This window comes from Anas platyrhynchos, chromosome 18 (assembly GCF_047663525.1).
Source record: "Anas platyrhynchos isolate ZD024472 breed Pekin duck chromosome 18, IASCAAS_PekinDuck_T2T, whole genome shotgun sequence".
Taxonomy (NCBI): Eukaryota; Metazoa; Chordata; class Aves; order Anseriformes; family Anatidae; genus Anas; species Anas platyrhynchos.
This window is the reverse complement of record NC_092604.1, coordinates 4,208,566-4,231,149: the sequence shown is the minus strand read 5'-3', so window position 1 is coordinate 4,231,149 and position 22,584 is coordinate 4,208,566. Positions and strand designations below refer to the sequence as shown.

The window sequence follows — 22,584 nt, the reverse complement described above, 5'->3', positions numbered from 1 at the left end:
GCACCCTGACCTCTGTGTCTGACTAAGAAATGGAAAAAAGCTTCAGGGGAAAAGAGAAGACATTCATCTCCCCTCTTGCCAGCTGGTGCTGTCCGTGTTCCCTGGGAAAGCAGACAGCATTGTTTCCAACGTGGGCAGTGTACGTGGGACCATGCTGCTTCAACAACAGCAAACTACTCATGGGTTACTTTTCCAGCAGAGCTGTGTGCCTGCTCCTCCTCCTAGCAATATGGTGGCACCTGCGATGTGCTGGATGCTCTCGTTTGCTCCTAGGAAACATGTTAACAGGCTGGAGGCCAGGAAATAGCACAGAAAAATATTTAATTGAAATCTCTTGTGTAAGCCTAGATACCCAGCTATGTGTGTCCAAGCACCTCTTGAAGGGTCTGCTAAAGGGACTGTCCGAGCTCAGAAGCACAAGCTTCCAGCTGCAGAGCCAGGGATCTCCCTGTCCTTAAGGAGAAGCTCCCCAAGGGCGTACCTCATCGGGTTGCCGTTCATGGGGCAGCCCTTGCCCAGCACTTAGCCAGCCTGCTCCCCCTGGAGGCAGCAGCATGGTTCTAGCTGGCTTTAGATGAAATTTTGGACACCCATGAACATTTTGCATTTACACACACACACATTGTCCCAGGGGTGTAAATCCCAGTGCAAGATTTCTGTCACATGGTGTTTGGCTTCACTAAACAGGACAATGAGCTGGAGCAAGGAGAAGGACGACATCTTCCCTGCTTGATGCCCTGGCACCCTGCAGTGCTGCCTGTTGGCTTAGCCAGAGACCAATCTGCCCAGATGTGAACCATCTGCTCCACAGATGGGAGCCAGATGTGTCCTGAGAGCCTGCTGCATCACAGCAATGTAAATACACCGATTATTCAGCTCCTGGAGCCCTCTGGAGGCACTGCCATGAGCTGGCTCAGGGAAACAGAACAGCGATGCTGATTTGAATCTTGTCCAGGGAAGGAGACGGAGATCCCTGATTTCTTCTCACACTGTCTGATAAAGTCCAAGGTGGTTGCTCTTTTTTCCTCCCACTAAAACCAGCTTTCCTGCTGTAGGGCAGCAGTGCTGTGATGAGACCTGAGAACCACCGCAGGGATGGTACGTGCTTTCTCATAGCTCCTTGGTCCTCTTCTGCTAGCCCACTTCATGTCTGCGTGGAGGTTTTGCAAATCAAACAGTGCTCTTACAGGAGTGAGAACTTGGCCCGAATGCAGCTATGATTTGGCTTTTCTTCTAGACAGCTCTAATTGCTTCCCACCACCTACAAGCTATAAGCAGTACAGCCCCTGTGCTGCCCCTGAGCTGCATCACCGCTCTGCAGGTGCGGCGTTGTCTTGTGCCTGCAGTCAGGGGCAGCTGACAGCGAACTGGCTGCCTGTGGGGCAGTCTCTGCTGGAAAGGTTCTTATGGTCAGAGTATTGCCAGCTCCTCCAGCTCCAGGTTGGCACCGTTTCTCATCTGCAGTAAGTGGATCCCTGAGTTAAAAGTGGCGCAGAGCAGCGTGGAGCTGTCGCAGACGGCCAGCGAGGCCAGTGGTCCTGCTCCCTCGAGGCATGCAGTGGCCAGGCAGGCTGGGGAGGCAAGAGAGAAATCATTCAGGATGTGTGGTTTTCCAAGGTAAGGAACAACCACCCCAAGCTCCCACCTCCTGGCTCTGCCCCTGTGTGTCCAGCTGCCCATCTGCTTGCCCCTTGGTCGGCTGCAAGGGAGGTGAGCCATGCGCAGGGCAGTGCTGCCCACTCCGCCCCCCATTGTGCTGGGTGAGCCCCCCTGGGGTCCGTGCAGGCCAGAACAGGGATCCAGGCTGAGGCCAGGCACCTCCCCTGGAGAGAAAACCAAAACAGATGGACAGACAGAACCACAGGGCTCACATGGAGGCATTACAACATGCCTTTTTTTCTCCCAAGTTGCTTATGATCAAGAAAAATTCTTTCCAAGGGTTTTAATAAACCCCTCACACAGTTTTGATAAACCTCTAAAAGAGAAACGAAAGTAATATTTAGAGTGTTCAGAGCCACATCAGCCTTTCTGTTTGTGTGTGTTAATAAGAAATCCTGATGTATTTATGCAGGCACCAGCCCCATGCTGAGCTGGTCGCAGAGCCGTGTGACAAGGACGTACAGGCAGCTGCCCTTCACAGCGACGTCCGCCTGCCAGACAGCACCTGAACTAGAGCTGACAGCTGAAGGTCAAAAGAGACAACGTGCAGAGCTGCTGCCGACCCCAAGGCTGTCTCAGTGTGCACAGGCACCAGGGTAAAAAGTGAGGTGAGTGAAAAGAGAAGGTGAGAGTTTTACTGTGGGACAACACCAGGTTTCTACTTTTATTCTATTTAAAATAATTGTGTGTGAAGAGGTTCTTAGTACAGTGAGTGTTTAACGCTAATGATTTTTGCTGGACCCAGCACACAGCATGTCAGTGAACCCAAACAGCTTCCCAGAAGGAACTGTCTCTGCCCTCTGCGCAAGGCATTAGATAACAAACCCACTGCTGTGTCAGGGCTTGGCAGGTAACCAGCCTTTGTGTCCAGCTCATGTGAGGACTTAGCCCGCACCAAATCCTCCAGCAAGCAGGCTGTGAAATGCCTGTAGTTCCCACTCAGAGGGTGATCAGTCTGTGCTTTGCAGCTTTCCACCTGTATCTGAGGGAAGCCCTGGAGTTCCACTGCCCTTTTTCATTTTTATCATTTGCATTTCATTGCTGAACTTGGACACCTTTCAAAGCCAGCTTGTCATTGCTTCCTTTTAGTTAAAGGACACCCACCACCTCCAACCTCATGCACCCAAACACCCTCCTGTGCCGGAGGGCAGGCAGAAGCCCCTGGCACAACACCAGTTGCTCTGCTGCTTGTCTCCACCCTGCCCCGTGGCTGCATTTGATTAAAATTCAGAGGTTACAGGCACACACAGGTGTGTTCTCATCACCCCAGGGAGACAGAAACCAAGGAAGCAGTTTTGCTTTCCCAGGGTAGCACAGTCAGTGGGCAGCACCCTCCCTTACCTGCAGTGTCTTGGTCCCAGACCTTCACTTTGCTGTCGTACGAGGATGTGGCAATGCTGGGGGCAAGAGCAGGGCCCCGTGGAAGGAAGACACAGGAGGTTGTGGTCTGGAAATGCCCTTTGTACTCACGCACTCGGCTCCTCGTCTGCCGCAGGTCCCACAGCTGCAAGGCAACAGGCAGTGCTTAGAGCTCAGGCTCCGTTAGTGTCACTTGCCAACATGGAGCTGTTCTATGAAGAAAGGGAGGAGGCTAAAGAGCTCCTTGCCAATCCTGAGTGCAACATCTACCTCCAGCAGTGCAACATCGCCTCTAGCCCCTGCTTATGCTCACAGTCCTAGAGCACTTCAGACCCCAAAGGATTTTCACCATTTGTTACCATTCAAACACGTCCCTGCAAACTGATACAAAATCCCGGTGCTTTAATGGGGAAAAAGACCTCTTATTGCAGCAGACTCACCAACGAGACAGGCAGGAAGGAACTAAGCTCAGGCCTTACTGGTGACATCAGAATAAGGCCAAAGCAGTGGGATCTGCGCTCTGCTGCAGGCAGACCCTTGGAGCACTGATCTGCTGCCCTCTGCTGTGTGCGGTGGAGATTAGAGAAAAATCAGAAGAAAGCAGGACTTGCTGCCCAGCCAACTCACGGTTGCTTCGCAGCCCTCCCCAGCGAAGCCGCTGCTGCTGCTGAGGACATACCGCCCGTCCTGGCTCACGTCGCAGCACGTCTGGATGTGCTGCTTGCCTGGAAACGTCTGTGCCACCCGCAGCTCCCGGCTGTCCCACATCCTGGAAGCAACGAGAGGGGGGAAGGAGGACGGGGGCATCACTGCCACGAAGGGCTTCCCTCGGTGCCCCCACTGTGCCCTCACTTTGCCTTCGACCTCTTCCATCATGGGACAGTCTCCCTCCTTTCTCTCAATGCTGTCACTGCATACTTGCGTTTGTCTGTCCCACACCCTGAGTCCTAAATCAGTATTTAGGAGCTCCGAACCATTTTTCTTTTTACACATAGTTGATGCCCAGTGCTGCTTACAGCCTCGGGTGTCCCCATGCTGTCCTTCCCTGGCAAGAGACCACCCTCCAAGACCCAGGTGAGCTGGAAGGTGGCTTCTGGCTACACCAGGACTTTATGAAAAGCAAGCAACCAACCCCTTGTGTACCGACATTTTCCATAATCCATTGCCATGTACCCCAGGTTGTAACTCCCTTCTCTGTGGCCACCTGTAAGACTTACTTGACAGTTTTATCCTCTGACGTCTGGATGACGTAGGGCTCCCCAGGAACCCAGCACAGATGTGTTACCTGCGGAGGGGAAGGGAAGAGCAACGTGCTGCCCACCTCTGCGTGCAGCCCAGGCTGACATCTGCCTGTAGGTACACAACCACAAAGCTCCCCCGTCCTCGCTCTCCTGCTGGGTAGTGAGCAGGAAATGACGGATGAAGCTTTTTCTGTTTCCCACCAGTGCTGTTGGGACCAATGCTGGTCTGATCCCAGAGAGGTGGCTGGGCTTTATTAGCAGGCAGAGAGGCAGCAGCAGCTCAGCGGGGCACAGTGCCGTGGGAATAAGGGCACCACAGGCAGCAGAAGATACAACTCCACTGCCGAGCTGGTACAAGAGGGAATTAATAAATCACCACACATCTCTTGGTATCTTTGTGCTATGAGAGGCGCTGTTTCCTGGAGGAAAGGGTAACTACCCCCAGGCTTTGATCTCCCCAAACATAAAGGCAATCTGTGCGGTGCCTCAAGGGCTTATTGCAGTGCCAAGCTCAAGGCCACTCTACGTGGCTTTACTCGTGAAGTACCCGAGTAGGCAGCGAGTTGCCATTACAGGATGCGAGCAACCAGCAGCTCCTACCAGGTTCCTGGAGACAGCAGCTCTGCCCAAACACCCTCCGGTCTCTACGTCCCACTTGCAGACAGTGTTGTCTCGCGAGCCTGTGCACAGCTGAGTGGCATCTGCAACCACACGTTAACATACAAAAATTGTCAAGATAAACCGTGAAGAAATCATTGTTTGGGGAATAGGAGTGTGCTGGTCCTCACCTGGGCTCACAGCCAGTCCAGTAACAACCAGGTCATGTCCTGGGAAGTGCTGGCTTGGCCCTGAAGTCCCGTGAAGCTCCCACATCATTACTGTCTTGTCCCGGGATGCACTGAAGATTCTATTTGAGTCACAGGTGACCTGCCAAGGACCAGATGGGAGAAGTAGGTCAGCCTCCTGCCCAGCCCAGCCGTGTGCAGGGAAAGCACAGTGCTGCTCGATCATGTCAAAGTCTGAGACATGCAGAGATGTGATAGGGAGGAGCTTCACCTTCATGCTGTTTTGCAAACGCTGGATTGCTCAGTGCTCACACAGAGGACCCGTGACTCCTGCTTGCTCCTGCTCTGCTAGATCCTGGCCTCAGGCAAAGCCCAGTGCAGCGGGGCCTGGGGCTCTGCCTTGCCTTGCTGTGAGCCCCAGCCTGGAGAGGGCAGGCAGCAGCTGTGGCTCCCAACAATATGCAGCAAAGGAATGAGGATTTTACCCCATGATGGACCTTGTTTTAGATTTCTGGTACAAGAAGAACGTCAATAGCACTTGGCTATTCTTCATCTTTAGTTCTGGGCCAAGAGCAATAATGACACTGAAAGGCTGCGTCTCTCTTGCCCTGAACCCCAGGCTCAGAGAAGGTTTCCAGGGTGTTTTGCATCCCCTTCCCCTTCAAAAAGAATTTTGCAAGGAGAGGTTACCTCATTAACTTGATTCGTTATCTCCATTCCCACCCTGAACTGGCACCTTCACGAACACCAACAGACCTCTACAGAGCTATCACTACTTGCACTTTCTGCACAGAAAGTAGTCAAGACACACCAGGATTTAATAAGAGCTGTGAAAAGAAAAGCCCTCAACATCCCCCGTTGTCCCCAGGGATGCCCTGAACTGGAGACATGGGCTGGAGAAAATCTTGGTACTCGCCTGTGACACTTAACAGGAAAAATGCTCGCCCGTTCTTAGCCCAGGAAGATGAATGCCAGAGCCCAGCTCAGTGCCGATCGCTTGTGTAGCACTGCTGGGCTGTCTTAGATGAGAAAGACTGAATACAATACTGGCTCTTGGGTTCACAGGTGTAAATTTTGCTCCCAGGAGTTGCAGGGGAACTGTTTTTGTGATGGACCCCCAGCTTCTCCCACTTGTGAGGGGATAAAGCTCCCGAGGTGCTCAGGGTCACTCTGCCCACCTGGCACTACACAACCCGTGCACGTGAGTGGGCTCCACCTCCCAGACAGACCCACCAGAAGCAGACAAGGGTGCAGGACTGTCCCAGGAAGTCAGCCAAAATTTCAGAGGGGACAGAAGCAGTGAAGCACCGAGAATGGATTCTTAGGCCCCAAAGGTACAGCGGAGCCACAGAGACAAACAGAGAGATGTTAACCTGAGCAACAGGAGCATCGCCAAGGAAAATCCATGGCTGATGGAGGAGAAAACCTCTCCTGTCCTTGAGGACAGTCTGTTTTCCTGACCCCTACAGCACAGTGACAACAGATGCTCCTAAAAAGACGTGGTTGGTGCTGAGGTTGGTTAGAGATCACGGAGCTCAGCTGCATGCTGTCTGGAGGCACTTGTGCCATGCCCGCTAAATGCCTCCTCTCCTCCTGCTACCTTCTCCAGCACAAGGGCAAGTCCCGGGGAACAGCGCGGGTTGTTGGCTCTGTAACGAACCCTGATGGTTTCTGATCACCTTCCCTGTGACCACAGCTACAGGCGACACAGCCATTAACCTGCTTTCCCCAGAGCAAGTGCAGAAGCTGACTGAACTCCCCAGCTCCTGCACAGCAGGAGGTCAGGGATGACATGGGGACAGCAAGCCCAGGCTGCAGACAGGCTTTTGGCAGTGGCTGGCTGTGGCAGGTTAACTTCTTTTTCAGGTTGTTACAGTAAGGAAAGAAACTGGAGGCTGAGCCAGGCATTTCTGTGCAGCACCTTTGTGAGGAGGCAGGGTGGTAATAAATGCTTCTTTGTCATTTTCTTGGTTTCTTCTTCATCTTTCCACGATCAAACAGTGAGGGCTGGTGAGATCTGCTGGGTTAACAGTCTCACACCAATTCTCCTCCACCCTGAGCAGCAAAGGGGATTCCAGTCTCCGCAGCCCCTTGAGCTGGGCAATGAAGGAGCCTCCTGGTGAGCACAGGGAGAAAAGGAAATGCAGAAGACTGATTTTCTGACTTGGGTTTTGGCACCTGAAGGGAAGCTGCAATTACCAGGAAAGCCTGACTCCAGCAGATCGTGTCAGCTCTGCTCTGCGGGAAGGGCACCTGAACAGATACCAACTGTAGGAGGGGGGCATGCTATCACCATATACAAACTGTTGTTCTTAAAGGCAAAAAAATGCTCCAATTTTGGATGTATTCTCACAGGAGTAAGCAAAAGCACATTCCCGACACAAAGGCACCTTGCTGCTAAATTTGAATTCCAGCTTTGAAGCTCACATGTGCTGAAGCTTCTGAAAGAAGACATTGGAATCAGTGTAATGCTGCAAAATAAGCCTTTCCCCCCATCCTGTTTTCAGAAACAATTAATTTTATGGCAAAAACTTCCTTAAAAAAAAAAAACAAAAAAAAACACAACAAAATGCACACACACAAAACAACAAAATGAGCCCATTACAGTCACTTTGAGCAGTGGGATGAATGAAATGTGAATTCTCAGCTCTTCCTAGGGCAGCACCACCAGCCCCCTTCATCCCTTCAACTTCCCAGAGCACAAGGGAATCCCTGGCTACTCCCAGCTGGGAGGCACACCGGCCAAGCCATGCACAGCACGTATGCACCCTTGCAAGTTTGTTCTCAGAGTAGCATATTTGGTTTTGTAATCAAGATGCTGGATGGAAAATTAAAGCCCCGTTGTTCCTGGGCACAGCTGTTTTGTAGAATAACAAGTCTAGTGGGATGAGACCTGAAGAAAAGCAAAGAGCATCTCTGAATCAAACACTTGACCTAGTAATTAATCCTGGGTTTTTGTCACGCAGTCTCTGGAAGGGAAGATAAGCAAATAGCCAAGTGTCCCGGTGCCCTGTTTCCTCTGGCTGCAACCAGTGCTTCTTTCCTGGACAGCAAAGTACCAGCTGGGAGCTTGGGAAAAACCTAACACATTCTGACACCCGGGTAACTCCAACAGAGCAAAACGAGCCCTCTGTGGATGACAAACCGTGCTCTATCATTCCTGTTTTCCCAGTTTCTGGTGGGTGCAGAAGACCCCAACCAGGCTCAGCTGACACTCACCTTGGTGACTTCATGCTCATGGCCAACGAACCGCCTCAGCACAGCTCCAGATTTCCAGTTACAAACAGCCACGCTCTGCAGAGAACCAGGGGAAGGAAATCATCAGCAGCAAAATGGGACAAAGAAGGCTCATGCACTATCTTGGTTTATTTTATACTCAGACCTGTGCACAGACCAAGATTGAAGAGAGAACAGATACTTTTGGTTTTGAGCTCCTACAGCCAATGCAACTGCCATTGGAGCCTGTCTTTTGTCAGATAACATCAGAGAAGGGTCAGCTCATTGGTTCTAAGCTTGGGTGAAAGCATTTGACATGACCTGACCTCTGGAGAACGTTATGAAATTTGACCCAGTGTGCTTCAGTGTGCGCCCTCACTCTAAGCTCACCTTTTCCTTCTCAATTCGGACAGATCACTGACAAAGTTGGTAGCAATCACAGAAACATGTAAAACTCACATTTAAGCCACATCCCCTTATTTTTCTAACGTCTCTGTCAATCTATTTTCCTGCCTGTGACTGCGTTTTGTGCCCTGTGGTGGGCCAGTACCATACCTTATCCTTTCCTCCTGACACACACAGGTCTGCTTTGAGAGCAGCCACAGAAGTGACTGCATCGGCGTGCACGGGGTTGTGCTGCTGAACACCTCTGCCAGGTCCTGTCTTTTCCACGGAGCCATCGGCCCTGCAACAGGCAGAGGGACAGTGGCAGGAGCTGCAGTGCATTTTAAGGCAAAGTCAGGGTGATGTCACCCACTTGGACTGAGGTTTAGGAGATTGCGCCACTGGCTGGACTGCAGAATGACAACGTCAGACTTTAAAAAGCTGAAGGGAAGCTGTCAACAGACAAATGTGTCTCTGGGACTAGATGAGATGGAGTATGTCTATTCTATATCTCAAGTTGCTAAATATTTGTCTGTTTACTCACTCCACTCCAGTGCAAAGAACAGAAGAACCCGCATTTCATTTTTTCCAGTCTCCACTTCCATGAATGCCTTTCAGGCTTTGCTGCTGTCCTGGCAGGCCCAGCACTTTGGCTCTTTGAAACCAGCCTTGCCAGGTGCTTCTGGTCCCACACCAACCTGTGCTCTCAGCTGATCTTCCAGGCAAAGATCATCACTTTTGCTGCCAGATACTTAATTATTGCACCTTACCAATGAAAACTGATGGCAGTGTGAAGAGATGATGAAGCATTTTGGATATCTGGGCTAAACAGACACTCCTAGACCTTTTAACCTTCAGAGAGAGCTCTGCCTTAGCAATCACAGAGCATAACCACTGGTCACATTTACATATTCAGCCACTCCTGTGAGCTGTATTTTGGATTTTAGTCCCCCAAATAAGCTAGGCAGAATTTAGAAGCAAGGGTCAAAAATAAATTCTAATTCATAAATCCAATAATGAAGCTATCGAACCACATGCTTGCTATATTCTCCATTCATATACATGGTTTATTAAGACATGATCATCTGACGTTGCTTTACCTGTACTTGGTGGAGTGGAAGCTGATTTTACTCTGCAGTTTCCCCATCCCACTACTGAAAAGCACGGCTTCAACTACGGCCAGCAGCACTGAGCATCACTGCATCATCTGAGGTGCTTGCTGCTAGGACGTGACCTGAGGGTGAGGAGACACCTGGCATTACCAGGAACACAGAGAGATTTTTGCTTCTTGCATACACAGGACAAAGTGCAGGCAACATGGTATCTACATCTTAACTTTGTTTAGAATAAGAGAAAAAAAAAATCAGTGTAAGGGATGTCTGGAGCTCCCCAGTCCAACCTTTTGCTTAGTGTAGGGCCAGCTGCCGAGATGTGGTTACTGGGGCCTTTCAGCTGAGCTTTACGAATACCCAAGCATGGTGAGGCCACAACAGAGATGGAACTGCTGCCTGTACTTCTTTTTGTGCCTTCCTCCTCCTCTTACTCCATTACTGCGACTTCCATATTCCTGGGAGATCCCAGTCTACACAACTTATCCTCAAGGGTCATGTTCTGGGAAATTGTCTGGCTTGGGTGTGACACAAACCCCACTGATTAAAGACACTGGCTACGGTCACAGATGAAGGGCAGTCACCAACGAACCTGTTCCAATGACGGTGAATTACCATGTACAGTAATTGGATTCTTCTTAGATCAAGACGTATTAATGGGATTTAGTCTGCTCTAGGTGTACGCTAACACTCCCATCTTCTGGACAAGTACTATTTTGCTAATAAAATATGAGAAAAAAACACCCTTCCTACTTGATCTAGTGAAGAAAATACATGCTTCAAGTCTCTCCCACAAAATCTTGAGAACCAAATACTAGAAGCACTAAGCAAGAGAGGTGTTTTGTTTTTTTTTTGTTTTTTTTTTTACAATACATTCCCTTTCTAATTTTATCCTGGCAGCCTTTGAGATTAGCAATTAGTAATACCCAGTTAATCTCTGCCTGTTCTATCTGTGAGTTTGCATCAAAAGATGCAAAGAACAATGAATCTCACAGCTCAGGGGCAGTGTTAATTCAATCATTTTCTTCTTCTGGCCAGACTGAGGTTCCAGAGTGTTACATTACATTAGGAACAAACGTGATTTTTCTGTGAGAAGAGAAGAACACTGGAATTTGTTTCTCCCACAAAATAAAAATCTCAGAGCTCACCTGGGGTCGGCTCTCCAGGGCTGGGCCCCTTCCCACCTTCCCACCCTGACTTCAGCTCGATGCAGGTGGGACGGGAGCAGAGGCCGTGGGGGCTGCGAGGGCAGCGGGAGCTGTGCCCGCTGCAGGAACGAGCAGATTTTCCTGACTGCTGAATGAACGAACAGTAGCTCCTTGGCAGGATGTGCACGGCAGGTTTTATTCCTTGGCAGGCTTTCCTACGCATTTATTGTGAACTCGGTCGATCACCGTGCCGTGCTCTGGGACCCCGCAGCAAGGGCTTCACCCAACGCTTACACCTCAAAAGACCAAATCCTGCATTGGCAAATCTCCCACCCTCCCTCCCCTCTAAACGCACTGCTTAAAAGAAACCAAAACCATTTTCCACCGTATTTTTTTTCTAAACAACCCCTACCCGAGGCTCTGACACCGCAGTGTGTTCTCCCCCCGCTGCACCTCCAGCGGCGGGGCCATCGCCCCCCATCCCCACGGGGCGTCAGGCAGCCCCCGGGAGCAGCCTGACAGCGACCACAGCCCCGGGCAGCCGTGACGGCGGCAATTCGGGTGAAATCCCGGCCGGTTTGGTACAAACCCCGAGCTCCCCGTGCCCCCAGGCCGGCTCCCGACGCCGGCGGCTCCTTGGCGACGGCCGGGGCCGGGCGAGCGGCGGCTCCGCCTGCCAGGAGGGGCCGCGGGGCCGGGCCCGGGGGGGGCCGCGCCGGGGCCTCGGGGTCCCCCCACGGGGCTCGGGGCCGGGCCGGGGCGGGCCGGGAGGGGCCGGGCCGGGCGGGATCGGGATCGGCAGCGCCCGCCCCGGCCCGGCCCCGCGGCCTCCCGCCCCCCCCCCATCCCCGCACCTGCCGCAGGTGCCGCAGCCGCGCAGCATGGCCCAGCGGGCCGGGGGGGCGCCGGCCGGGAGGGCGGCGGAGCTGCGGGTAAGCGCCGGGGGCTCGGCTCTGGCACGGCTCGGTACGGGCACGGCCCCGCCGCGCTGCAGTGCCGGGCCCCGCGGGCAGGAGGCGAGCGGGGCCCGGGGCGCCGCGGCTCCGGCCTGGGCTTGGGTGAGGCCCGCGGGGATCCGGTCCCGTCCCCCTCACCCCCCCCTCAGCGCTGCCCGGGGCCGGCTGCGGGGGCTCCGTCGGGGTGCGGGGGGCCCGGGAGGGCTGCGGGGAGCCGGGCAGGGTGTGGGGGTGCCGGGGGTGCGGGGGGTAGTGGCTGGCCCCCAGCTCAGCCCGTGGCTCTGTGTTTCAGAACAAGCTCGTGGACCAGTGCGAGCGGCTGCAGCTGCAGAGCGCTGCCATCGCCAAGCACATGGCCGAGGTGCTGCCCGCCAAGAGCCAGAGCGTCCTGGTAAAGCCCTTCCCTTCCTTCCCCCCCGTGGTGGTCCCGGGGGGCTCCTCTGCTCCTGGGGCTTCTCCTCCTCCTCCTCCTCCTCCTCCTGCTCCTCTTGCAGCTGCTTCGCTGCTGCATGTGGGGGCCGTGCGCTGCGGTGTGCATGGAGCGGGCGGCAGGAGCATGGTGGCTGTCGAGGCACAGAGAGGTGGTGTGGCTGTGTGGCTGTGTGCCTGCCCCGTGGCTCAGGCTCGTTTTTTGGGGAGCTGCGCGGTGTCACCGAGCACTTTCCATCGCAGTGCACCCTGTCCTGTCTGCTCTGTGATTGCCCTGCCTTGGGGCAGTGCTGAGATGGCACTGCTGAGTGTATCCATGGTCTGCGCGCCCTCCTGGGGTAATTTTGCAGGCTTCAAGGTCTGTTTCTGTTATTTGAAGTTTTCAAAAAGCCAGAATACACTGGTGATTCGTTCTTCATTTGCCAAAAAAAGTAAAATACATTTATTTGTGCTGGTGTGCAGCCATCACACATTGCTTTAGGACCGGTGTCTCAGAGCCCTGCTTTTGTTTGTGCCTCGCTGTCACTGAGGACAGACAGTTCCCGTGGTCGGCTCCTGCTTCTCGCTAGTTGTGAATCCTGGAAGTTGTGAGGAGGGCTGACACTTTGGTCCCTGGCAGAGCAGCCGGTTGTCACTTACATGCCACAGTGATTAGTGGTTACTGCACATTTACTTTGGTGGCTGGTTGGGCCTGGAGGCAGTCAGCAAGTTTGGGCCTGGTTATCCCGTTCACCTCTGTTTGCATCATGATGGTTACTGTGGCTTGGGCTCATTAACAGGGTAATCTTAAAAGCTGAGCCTACAGAAAGCTGGCGGAAGCTGTTGTTTGGGCTGAAGCAAGACTGATATTTCTCCTCTCTCCTTGCTCTGGCAGACTGCGGCCAATGGGGCACGAGAGTTGGTCATCCAGAGGCTGATGTTTGTAGGAAAGGTGTGTGAAAATGAAGAACAGCGGTTGCTGGAGAACGTGCACACAGAGGAGGAGCGGGTGCACCAGAGCATCCTAACTCAGCAGGAGCACTGGACTGAGGCTTTGCAGAAGCTGGATGCCCTCCGCACCTACCTGGTGGACATGATCACTAACAAGGATGACCAGGGCTTGGTGGTGAGTACCCTCCCCTCATACCAAGGGACAGGTCCGTCAGCCCAGAAACGACCTAGACAATGACCTGGATATTGGGAGACTTAAATACGGTGTTCAGTAGCTTGCTGCAGTGACAGCAGGAGAGGGCATTGGGCAGGACCTACATCTGCAGGTCTAGCTCAGAGAAGCTTTTTCAACTGTTCAAGAGAAGCCCCCTTGTTTTCTTGGTGGTTCCTGAGTGTCTGCTCTGCCTGGTTTCACCTTTGCTTTGAGTTTTTTTGTTTTTTTTTTTTCCCCACCTTTGCAGTGAGGTTTAGCTGTCAGCACCATTCAGGCTCGGATCTCCAAGCTATTGGCTTGGTGCTGCCCACTCAGGTGCCTTCCAGGCTTGACAGCCAGGACAGCTCGAGCAGTTAGACTGGGCCATCAGCTTTCTAGTGTTCTGTCTAGTTTTAATAAAAATGTGATCCTTGGGAGCTCCTGCAGCTATTCTTCAAAGCCCGACCTGTTGTCTGGCATACCTCTGTGTGGGGTATTTATCATACAAAGCAGCCTGTGCTTAGCTTTGCTTGGTTTCTTTTCTGGCTATTAAATTGTCATGGTTTACTAGATGACTCCTCTCAGTTTAGATGCAAGCAGGCAGGCATTTTACCTCTTCCTCCTTGCTCTTAGCTGCTGCTTTTCACATCTAACTTTGTGAAGAGGGTGGCAGAAGTTCTGCCTGGAAGACAGACCTGATCCAGGGACAGAAGGCAGATGACTGTCCCTTCAGTGGTAACCACAATGTCTGTCCTGTCCTGGCAGCCTGCTGGCTGGGTTGTGGCCTCACTGTCTACAGTAGAGGCTGGAACACAAGGTCCATCAGATATCTATGGGAGAAAACAGTAAGGCCATCTTATTTCTCCTTTTACCACATAATGGAGGGGAAATAGAGTTAATAAATTCTCCACTGTGGGTTATTGGTGTTGGCAATTGTGTCCATCAGGAGTTGATACGTGTCATCTCACAGGAGAAGGCATGTAGCGTACCCTGCAGCTCTCTGTTTTAGCAGGGCTCAAAAATTCTTCTCCTCTGGTATTTGGGCTGAACCTGGGGAATGCACCATTGTCAGCAGGTGTAGAAACAAATGGGATTGCTCACAAGGTTACTTGTGTCTTGGCTTTGGTTCTCTATCCCTTGCTGCACCTTTGCCATTTACTGAAAGCTTTCAGGATTGTTGGCTGCATGCATGGGATGTTCTTGCAGTGCCCCAGCAGGATGGGGAGGAGGGAGGGATGCAGAAGGGAGCCTGACAGACGGATGGGGCTGGGGTTTCCACACCTGGGGCAGGGCACAGCAGTAAGAGTCTCCCAGATGCAGACAACCTGGTGTATACCAGAGGGTATGGGGTCTGATCTGGTTCTTTGTGGTTCCAGAGACCTTCCACCTGTCATAGGTCTCCCCTGTGTTTCCCTTGCACCAGATGAACCAGCTGTGTTCAGTCTTCTGCTCACTACAGCTTGCACACTCAGCAGAGCCAGGGCAGGCTGTCTGGAAGCTCCCACACCCCACTGGAGCCTCTGTCACCTGCCCAGTCCCTGGCTCAGCAGAACAGATCTTTAGATACAGGGAAGGTGCATCACTGTCAGCCATTCCCACTCATTTTCTGAGTCAAGGAGTGAAAAGTGCTGCAGCCAAAGAAAATGGGTATTGGACACTCCCTGAAGTCAGGGCTGGGGTGAGGGGTGTTTTATGTGGGTCAGGAAGGAGAATGGTGCTCCCTGGGTCCCAGGTTTGCTGTGTCCCAGCCTGTGTTTGGGATTAAGCTGTGGGATTAATTAATTTCAGCTGTGTTGACTCTTTCTCTCCTTGTCCACAGCGTGCAGAAAAAGAGATCTTCGAGAGGTTAGTACCTGGTCACTCCTGGGCTTTTTCCTCACCCCTTCTCCAAGCTTGCTTGCACCTTCTGCATTCCTGGTGTGAGCAGCGTGCCATAGCTCTGCCAGTGGTGACACCCGCTCTTTCCTCCTTTGTGCTGCTTTTGCTGAGGACAAGGACAGAGCACATTGATGCCAACATGTCCTCTGGTCTTTGCTTCACATGCTGCACTGCACCAGAAACACTGGAGACCAGGATGTGCGATGTCTCTCCAGAGGCACTGGCAGATGCTCTGGCACTTGCTCACAGGAGACCTTCTCTAGCTCCTCAGAACACAACACGGGGCTCCTAGTGAGATGGAGCAAGCTGGTCCCTGGCCTGGTGGCAGGAGGTAGGATTGGATTGTCCACCTGAAGTGCTGGCATGCTCCAGGAGTATTTCTGCCTGGAGCGGGCCCGTAGAGAACAGTAAACCTGCTGCAGCACATCGCTGGCAGCCAGTGCCAGAGCCTCAGCCTCCACTCGCAAACATGAATTCATGTGGTGCTGGAAGCCACAGGAACCCAGCAAATCCTTAACCTCCTTGCCATGGTGCATGAATTCTGGAGTCCCGGCTCGCTCTGCTCTAACAGTCAGGCTTTGTCCACAAAAAAACTCACAGGGAAACCTGATTCCTTCCCTACAGCCTGTTCATTATTTTCCTCTTGTATCTCGATGGCTGGTCTCAGACACATTTAATCTGTGTGTGCTGAGTGAGGAAGCTGTTGACTCAGGCTAATGGTGCTGTGTTTTAAAACACTGAAGTCCTTTCAGAAGGGACTGTGATCAAAGCCAACCGAAAGTATCGCTCAGGAGGAGAGCTTGTCTAGAAACCCCCACTCACTGTAGTTTCTCTGCAGCAAGTGCCGCCCTTGCAACTGCTCCAGCTCGTATTTCTGAACTGCTTCCTAGTGATCTCTATAAAGACCTCTTAGACTGTCAATTAATCACTAGACTTCAAAATAACTCCTGTGTTTCTTTGCTAGGACAGAGGTGGCGGAGGGAATCTTGGAGCCGCAGGAGTCTGTGAAGTTAAACTTTAATCAGCAGTGTGTTCAGAGTCCACTGCTGCACCGGCTGTGGGCCTCTGCTGTTCTCTCCTGCATCACAGGTCAGTGTCTTGCTCAGGTCTCATCCTCTCTGGAGATCTGGGTTTCTGCAAGCTCATTTGATTTTTGCCTGTAGAAACATCCCGATGCTGCGTCCTGCCCTGGCAGGTGGAGGACCTGGTGCCTCTTGTCCTCTCTGCTGACCCAGCCCCTGCAGGTTGCTTGGTGCTCCCCAGCCAGGTGGGCAACAGCAGCAGCTGTCAGGGGTTCAGGAGAGAGAGGGTGGCTAAGAGGAGTACTGGAGTTTGAAAAGACCATGTCTTTTATCGTCTCCATTGCATAACCTCACTTGGTTTTGTTTCCCATTTTCCTGGGTCACTTGGTGACACCAGGTAAACTCCTGCTGCCATAAGGAACTTGGCCTTTACTGCTTTCAGCATTGCCCTACTGGCGGTTTTAAAAGGGGTTGAAATCACCTGCGCAGTGTTTGTAAGGCACTCTGTAACGTGCAGGAGCGAGAAGAGAGCAAATGCAGTAGCTTTCTGATCATAAGCAGACCTTGTGGCTGTGCACGAGCTGGTGGTTTGGTAGAAACGTTTGGGGTCTGTGGTCTGGCTCAGCTCTCGCTGTACAGCCGACGTGGCGTCAGAAACGAGTGCCAGGCCAGTGATGTGCTCTGTGTACGGTTTTACCAAGGTGCTGCCAGCTCGGAGCAGTCAGAGACAGTCTTCTTCAGCTGCGATCTGCTTGAATTGCTAATTGTGAAATGTTTGCTTCTAGTATTATTTAAAGGACATCATTAGAGCGTTTCAAATGTTTGTTTGTTTTTTTTTTATGTTCCTCAAAGGAGGTAACATCCTTCAGAATTTGAACAGTTTTGTCCTGTGTGTCTCCTTATGAGCAATCCTTTGTGTGATCTTCCCAAAGCTTAAGTGATAACTTTTGATTTTTTGCTGACCTTGCCCTTGATGTCAATGAGTGGTTCCCAGTTTTTCCCTCTTTTCAGAGTCCTTTAAATGTGTGTGCTTCTGACTGGTATTGCTCTAGGGCTTTTAAGTATTGGCTTGGGAATCTGAACACCAGACAATGCCAGCAGTTTTCTTTTACTGCAAACTCTGGTGTTGTTCTCCCTTTGCAGTTAATTCAGTCTGCTCTGTTTTGAGTCTTTGATTACTGGCATTCATGCAAAATCCTGCGGTTGTACGTTGCCAAAGCTAGGCAGGTTCTCAGCAGATGTTTAGAGCTGTCAAGGGAAGCAGGGAACCTTTCCCTAGTCCCCTTTGTTGTGACATGCTTTTGTTATGGATTCCTTTCCCAGTAACGTCCTTGTCAGATATAGTAACCTTAAGTCATTAGGTCCTAGTAGTGGGTGCACTGGTGGTGCACTTATTACATGGAAATTTTACTCTGATTTTTTTTTTTTGTGTGTGGTTAGATGTAACAGGTCACTGTTATATGCTGAGGGTGTCTGCCTTATTGTTGCTGTCTCACTAGTCCAATGTCCTGGGTGGACATTTAAGGCTATGTCCACCTAGGACATAGCATTAAAAAATTTAATATTAACTTCAGTGGTCCTAGCTTTCATGAAGACACCATAATGTTACGTTTTACTTAGTGCTCCCTCTTCCCAAAGACAGTTGAATTTGTGACCGTCTTGTTTATCTACTCTAAAAAAGGTTAATCCCAAGCCTTGGTAGTTTGTCTCTGTAGGCTCCCAAAAGCTTGGGAGACAGAAGGTACCAGAACCTCCATTTCACTTTTTCAGAAATAAAAGCGAGTCCTTTGATGCCTTCAGGTGGCAGCCAGGCCTTTATTGCTGATGTTTGGCCTTGGCAGCTTCTGTCTTCAACTTGGAGGTCACCTAAAGTCCCTGGCACTGTGTGAGGAGGGGTCCAAGCCAGCAGCCCTGGTCCTTCTGGGGCAGGCACTGAATGTCGAGGCCGGCCGGCCACGAGCAGCGAGCCCTCCACGGAGGGGAGACATCTCGCCCCTCTCTGCCTTCAAAGCTCGCAGGCTGCAGCCGTCCTGCTGGCTGAGGTGCCGGGCTCTTGTGCGGTGAAGTTCTGCGGCCTGGGGGGTCTGCGCTCACCGTGCTGCCTGCATCTGGGCACGAGGGTTTGGGTTCCAGGTGGGTGAGTTTGGAAGTAGGAATTTTGATTTTTAAACACAGTAAAATGTGCTGCAACTAACACATACCTAATTAAGAGACATAAACTTATCTGTTCAGCATCCATCGCTCGTCGGAAGTGGCAAAGCCACTCTGAGGGTCGCGTGCTGAGGGAGTGACACAAAGAAAGAAGATTGTGAGGTGAGATGATTTCCTGGGGGAGTTGTTTGTCAGAATATACAGGAATATCCAGAGGGCAATTTTAATGGTGACAAAACGGAGGAGGAAAATTCACTGATCTGAATTATTCCGCTGCTAGGCCAGCGCTTCCCCTCCCTCAGGTGCTCCTCTGGAACCACATTTCTGCAGCGAAGTTACGTGGTTGTGATCGGGGCAGCCCTGCCCTGGGTGGATGAGCACCAGAAGGCAACGCTGTACGGGGACGGGTGCGCGTTGCACAGCACCAGGGTTAGTGCCCTGCTCAGCGGGAGCTGAAGTTTCGTGCTGCTCCCTTTTCTGTGAACTCGTAGCAGCGCCTGGCTTCCTGGAACGTCAGCCTTTGAGCAGGCAGCGCGGGCACAGCCTGGGCTGCGGAAACCTGCCTTGAGCGCAGTGTGGCGGGCAGGCAGGCTGCAGGGCGTTTGGCTGGCGCTCTGTGGAGCAAGCCGTGAGTGAGCGAGGCTGTGGGGGTGCTGCCTTAGCTCCTCGTTCTGCTCGCTGTTACCTGCGATAGCTCCTGCCTAAGGTGCAGGCCTCACACTGTGGGTGCGTGGCACGTCCCCGGTGTGCAGGTCGGGCTCTGGGACGGCCGTGTTCAGGCTGCAGCCCGGTGGTTTGCGTCTCTGAGGGCCTCATCCTGCCGGCTGCTGAGCGCCAGGCAGAGGGTGATGAGGAAATGGCAGGAACCGGCTTCGCGTGGTCGAGATCTTCCTGCAGCCCAGCCCAGCGGGACGGTTGGGAAAGCAAATGACTCACCGGCTCCAGCCCTGTTTCTGTGGCAGTTGAAGACATAAAATGAATGAGGGTGGGGAAGGCAGGGCGAGGAGGGGCACCTGCAGAGAAACTCCATCTCCCTGCGAGTGGGCAGGGGTGAGTCACCTGGGCATCAGCCTTTTCCCTTTGCTTTGGGATTTTACAGGGCTAGGGGGATATTTGAGCAGTTACTCAGTGCTCACATCCTGGTTGCGGAGTGCTGCGTGTCCCATGGGGAAGGGTGGCGCAGGGGGAAGCGTGTGGCCCAGGCAGGGCGAGTGGTGCTGGGTGCTGACCCTGAGGGTGCAAATCGCTGGTTTTGTCCTGCGAATTAAGGACCCGTCCCTGTGTCACAGCAAAACTGAGTCAAGTCGCAGCCCGGCTCATCTCTAATGCCTGGTGCCACTTCCTGAGGCTGCTCCGAACGCAGTTAGGGCCGATGGGCAGTGTTGGTCGAAGAACAGCTTGGGCTGAGTGTGCTTTGGAGGAGGGAAGGGATTTCTCCGCCCAGCCCTCCTTGTTCCTGTGGTACTGGCTTTGCAAGTTTTCCCAAGCAGCAGGCGGCTCTGACGCACCTGGCTCAGGGAGGAGCCGGCCCCCACTCAGCACCCGGGCAGGGGCACTGGGGGAACAGGGCTGAGGTTTGGGTTGCTCCTTGCCATGCATGGAAACTGCTCCCAGCCTCTGCTCGGATCACTGTTCTTTGTTGGGATGAACCAAACCACGGCTTGGCCACGCTGCTGCTTTGTCTTTTGTGACAGAATAAGATAAATGTGTGTGACTGTGTGTCTAACTGAAACCAGGACACTGTGAAACATTCAGTGCGTGGACGGAGAGGCAGCTGGTGAAATCTGAAGGCTGCAGAGCCACAGAGGTGGCTTTGGCAGCCCAGCCGGATGGGGCAGGGCTCCCAGGCTGTTGCCTCTGGCATGTTTGTTCAGTTTAACGAGTGCTAATTCCTCTCTGGATTTCGTCCCTGGCTCCCAGCTGGCTCCTTCCATCCTTTCCCAGGCCATGAGAAGTGGCAGTATGAGTGCTGTCCTTGTCACCGTGTCACCCTGCGGGGGCAGACTGATCCACAGGGGTGTTGTGTGCTGAGGGTGGTGCTGATAGCTCTGGCTGTGACTGCCCTGGGGGGTTTGGGCAGGGGCAGCCTGATCTGTGCTCACTGCGTGCTTCTCTCCCAGGCTCTCAAGAAATTCTCATTGACGAGAAAACTGTCAGCCCCCACCTGAGCCTGTCAGAAGACAAGAAAACCCTGACCTTCAGCCCCAAGAAAGCAAAGCTGGACTTGGACTGCCCCGACCGATTTGACCACTGGCCCAACGCTTTGGCTACTGCAGCTTTCCAGACAGGGCTCCATGCGTGGAAGATCAGCGTGGAGAAGAGCTGTGCCTATAAGCTGGGGGTTTGCTACGGCTCGCTGCCACGGAAGGGGTCTGGCAACGAGGTCCGCCTCGGCTTCAACACTGCCTCCTGGGTCTTCTCGCGCTACGACAAGGAGTTCAGGTTCTTGCACGCAGGTCAGCCGCAGCCTGTGGAGCTGATCAAGTCCCCGGCCGAGATCGGCGTGCTGGTTGACTTTGCAGGAGGGGAGGTGCTCTTCTACGACCCCGACTCCTGTGCCATCCTCTTCTCCCACAGGGAGACCTTTGCGGCACCGCTCTATCCCGTCTTTGCAGTGGCACACCACAGCATCTCGCTCGTCCAGTGAGCAAAGTGTTGCACTCGCTGGCGGGGCATGAATGGGTGATTGTATGTGCAGGGATTGTATATACACGTACAACACACAGTGCCTTCAGGTGGGGAAAGGTGCCCAGGCTGGGCTACCAGCTCATGCACAGTGGTCAGAAAAGACCTGCCTTCAACCTGCCTGTTCTCTTGTTTTACAACAGCTTTCCTCTCCTCCTTCAGGCTACCCCATACCTGACGTGTGCCCTCTGGGACCCCACTATTACCCTGTAGCAGGGACTTTTGGGGGAAAACCAGCATCAGTTCCTCTGTTCCTCTCCACCCAGTGCCAGCCTTCCCGAGCCCTGGGGGATGCCACAGGTGCGTGCAGGTGTGCAAGCCGATGGCCCTGAGTGTTGCAGCTCAGCCACAACCCCCCTGTGCTGGGAGCAGACTGTGCTGCTGCTGGAACGTGCTGCTGCTGGCACTGCTTGGGCCAAAGGCTTTTGTGATCTCCCCTTAGCTTCAGTGCTGCTGGCTGGGCTGCAGGGCTGGACGAGGAGCTGGGTGGTGCAGAGCTCCTGCTCTGCAACTGGTTCCTGCTGAGCCCAGCTCAGTGGGTGGGGGGACCTTGGTCCCAACACTGCATTTTGCTCAGTGTGGAGCTAGGAGTGCAAGTGGGAGGGAGCCAAATTGTGAAAGCAGCTGTGCTGCAGCATGGGGTCAGCGTAATGCCTGGCTCTGCCAGCCCTTTTCAGGTGAATCATTTAATTCCTCTGCAGAACAAGGGCTTCTTTCCAACCCTGGCAGGGGGAGGAGCACAGGCAGGGGGCAATTCATGCTGCAGGAATGAAAAACCTTTAGTAAAGGTTTACATTTGATGGTGGGGTTAAAAAAAAATAAAAATCAGAGGAATAAGATAAGTATGGAGAAACAACGGGGGAGGAGGCACATAGCAAGGGGTGCTGTTGGGGACACACTTGAAGGAGACTCCGTGCTGCAGGAAGGACGCCACCAGGTGGGGCTGTCACCCATGGGGGACCCGCATTGGAGCAGAGACACCCCAAAGGGACTGTGGCCCATGGAGGCTCCCATGCCAGAGCAGAGGAGTAGAAAGTAACCCTTAACACTGACCAAAACTGAGCTGCTTGTTGCCCACCACAGGGATGGGGAAGGCTGTGTGTAATGCAGTGAAAACGGGTGGTTGCTATTAGGAGGGGAGAGAGGTGTTGGACTGACGTTGCTGCTGGGTGAAGGGGAAGGAAGGTGTTTTCTTGGTGTTTAAAATTTGTCATCCATTTCTCAATACCCAAATTAATAATTAAAAGTTTGTTTTTTGCCAATACGTTAAACTATGGAGACAGCCCCAACTCCAGACTGCTTTGCCTGCAGGAGGGCTGTGACTGCCTCCTGCCATGGCTCCAGGGGAGGGAGGTGCTGCCGAGGTGGAAACCTGAGGTCCACCGGGGTGTAGAGGGTCAGTGCCCGCTGGGTGCTCTCTGCTGGCTGCCTGTCACCAG

At 52.9% G+C, this 22,584-nt stretch overlaps 2 protein-coding genes across 7 annotated transcripts; one reads left to right on the top strand and one right to left on the bottom strand.

The window, feature by feature from the left end:
- Nucleotides 1–304: 304 nt before the first annotated feature.
- Nucleotides 305–11,592, bottom strand: WDR31 (WD repeat domain 31). 6 transcript variants are annotated; one of them, XM_027470631.3, is made up of 11 exons: nt 11,491–11,592; nt 10,902–11,116; nt 9,745–9,878; nt 8,816–8,945; nt 8,264–8,338; nt 5,048–5,186; nt 4,860–4,960; nt 4,236–4,303; nt 3,646–3,787; nt 3,001–3,163; nt 305–1,571 (listed from the first exon to the last, which is right to left on the bottom strand). In XM_027470631.3, the coding sequence occupies exons 3-11, from the start codon at nt 9,789–9,791 to the stop codon at nt 1,411–1,413; spliced, it is 1,026 nt and encodes a 341-aa protein (XP_027326432.2). In that variant the 5' UTR covers nt 9,792–9,878; nt 10,902–11,116; nt 11,491–11,592; the 3' UTR covers nt 305–1,410. The 6 variants fall into 6 exon arrangements, with proteins under 6 accessions (XP_027326432.2, XP_071881635.1, XP_027326433.2 ...); XM_072025534.1 differs by having other exon boundaries at nt 11,314–11,538; XM_027470632.3 differs by lacking the exon at nt 10,902–11,116.
- Nucleotides 11,593–11,634: 42 nt separating this feature from the next.
- On the top strand, nt 11,635–22,409 carry BSPRY (B-box and SPRY domain containing). Its single transcript, XM_027470807.3, has 6 exons — nt 11,635–11,833; nt 12,150–12,248; nt 13,161–13,391; nt 15,229–15,254; nt 16,252–16,376; nt 20,581–22,409. Exons 1-6 carry the CDS (start codon nt 11,783–11,785, stop codon nt 21,105–21,107), a joined length of 1,059 nt encoding a protein of 352 aa, XP_027326608.2. The 5' UTR covers nt 11,635–11,782; the 3' UTR covers nt 21,108–22,409.
- Nucleotides 22,410–22,584: the final 175 nt, after the last annotated feature.

What these genes read in the sequence shown, in the direction of transcription:
- WDR31 (XM_027470631.3), bottom strand. Translation starts at nt 9,791, where the DNA reads ATGGGGAAACTGCAGAGTAAAATCAGCTTCCACTCCACCAAGTACAG. An exon ending in TTCCACTCCACCAAGTACAG is followed by an intron (nt 8,946 to 9,744) that starts GTAAAGCAACGT and finishes TGCCTGTTGCAG; the next exon opens with GGCCGATGGCTCCGTGGAAA. An exon ending in TCAGAGGATAAAACTGTCAA is followed by an intron (nt 3,788 to 4,235) that starts GTAAGTCTTACA and finishes CGTTGCTTCCAG; the next exon opens with GATGTGGGACAGCCGGGAGC.
- BSPRY (XM_027470807.3), top strand. Translation starts at nt 11,783, where the DNA reads ATGGCCCAGCGGGCCGGGGGGGCGCCGGCCGGGAGGGCGGCGGAGCTG. An exon ending in GAAAAAGAGATCTTCGAGAG is followed by an intron (nt 15,255 to 16,251) that starts GTTAGTACCTGG and finishes TTTCTTTGCTAG; the next exon opens with GACAGAGGTGGCGGAGGGAA. An exon ending in TGTTCTCTCCTGCATCACAG is followed by an intron (nt 16,377 to 20,580) that starts GTCAGTGTCTTG and finishes CTTCTCTCCCAG; the next exon opens with GCTCTCAAGAAATTCTCATT.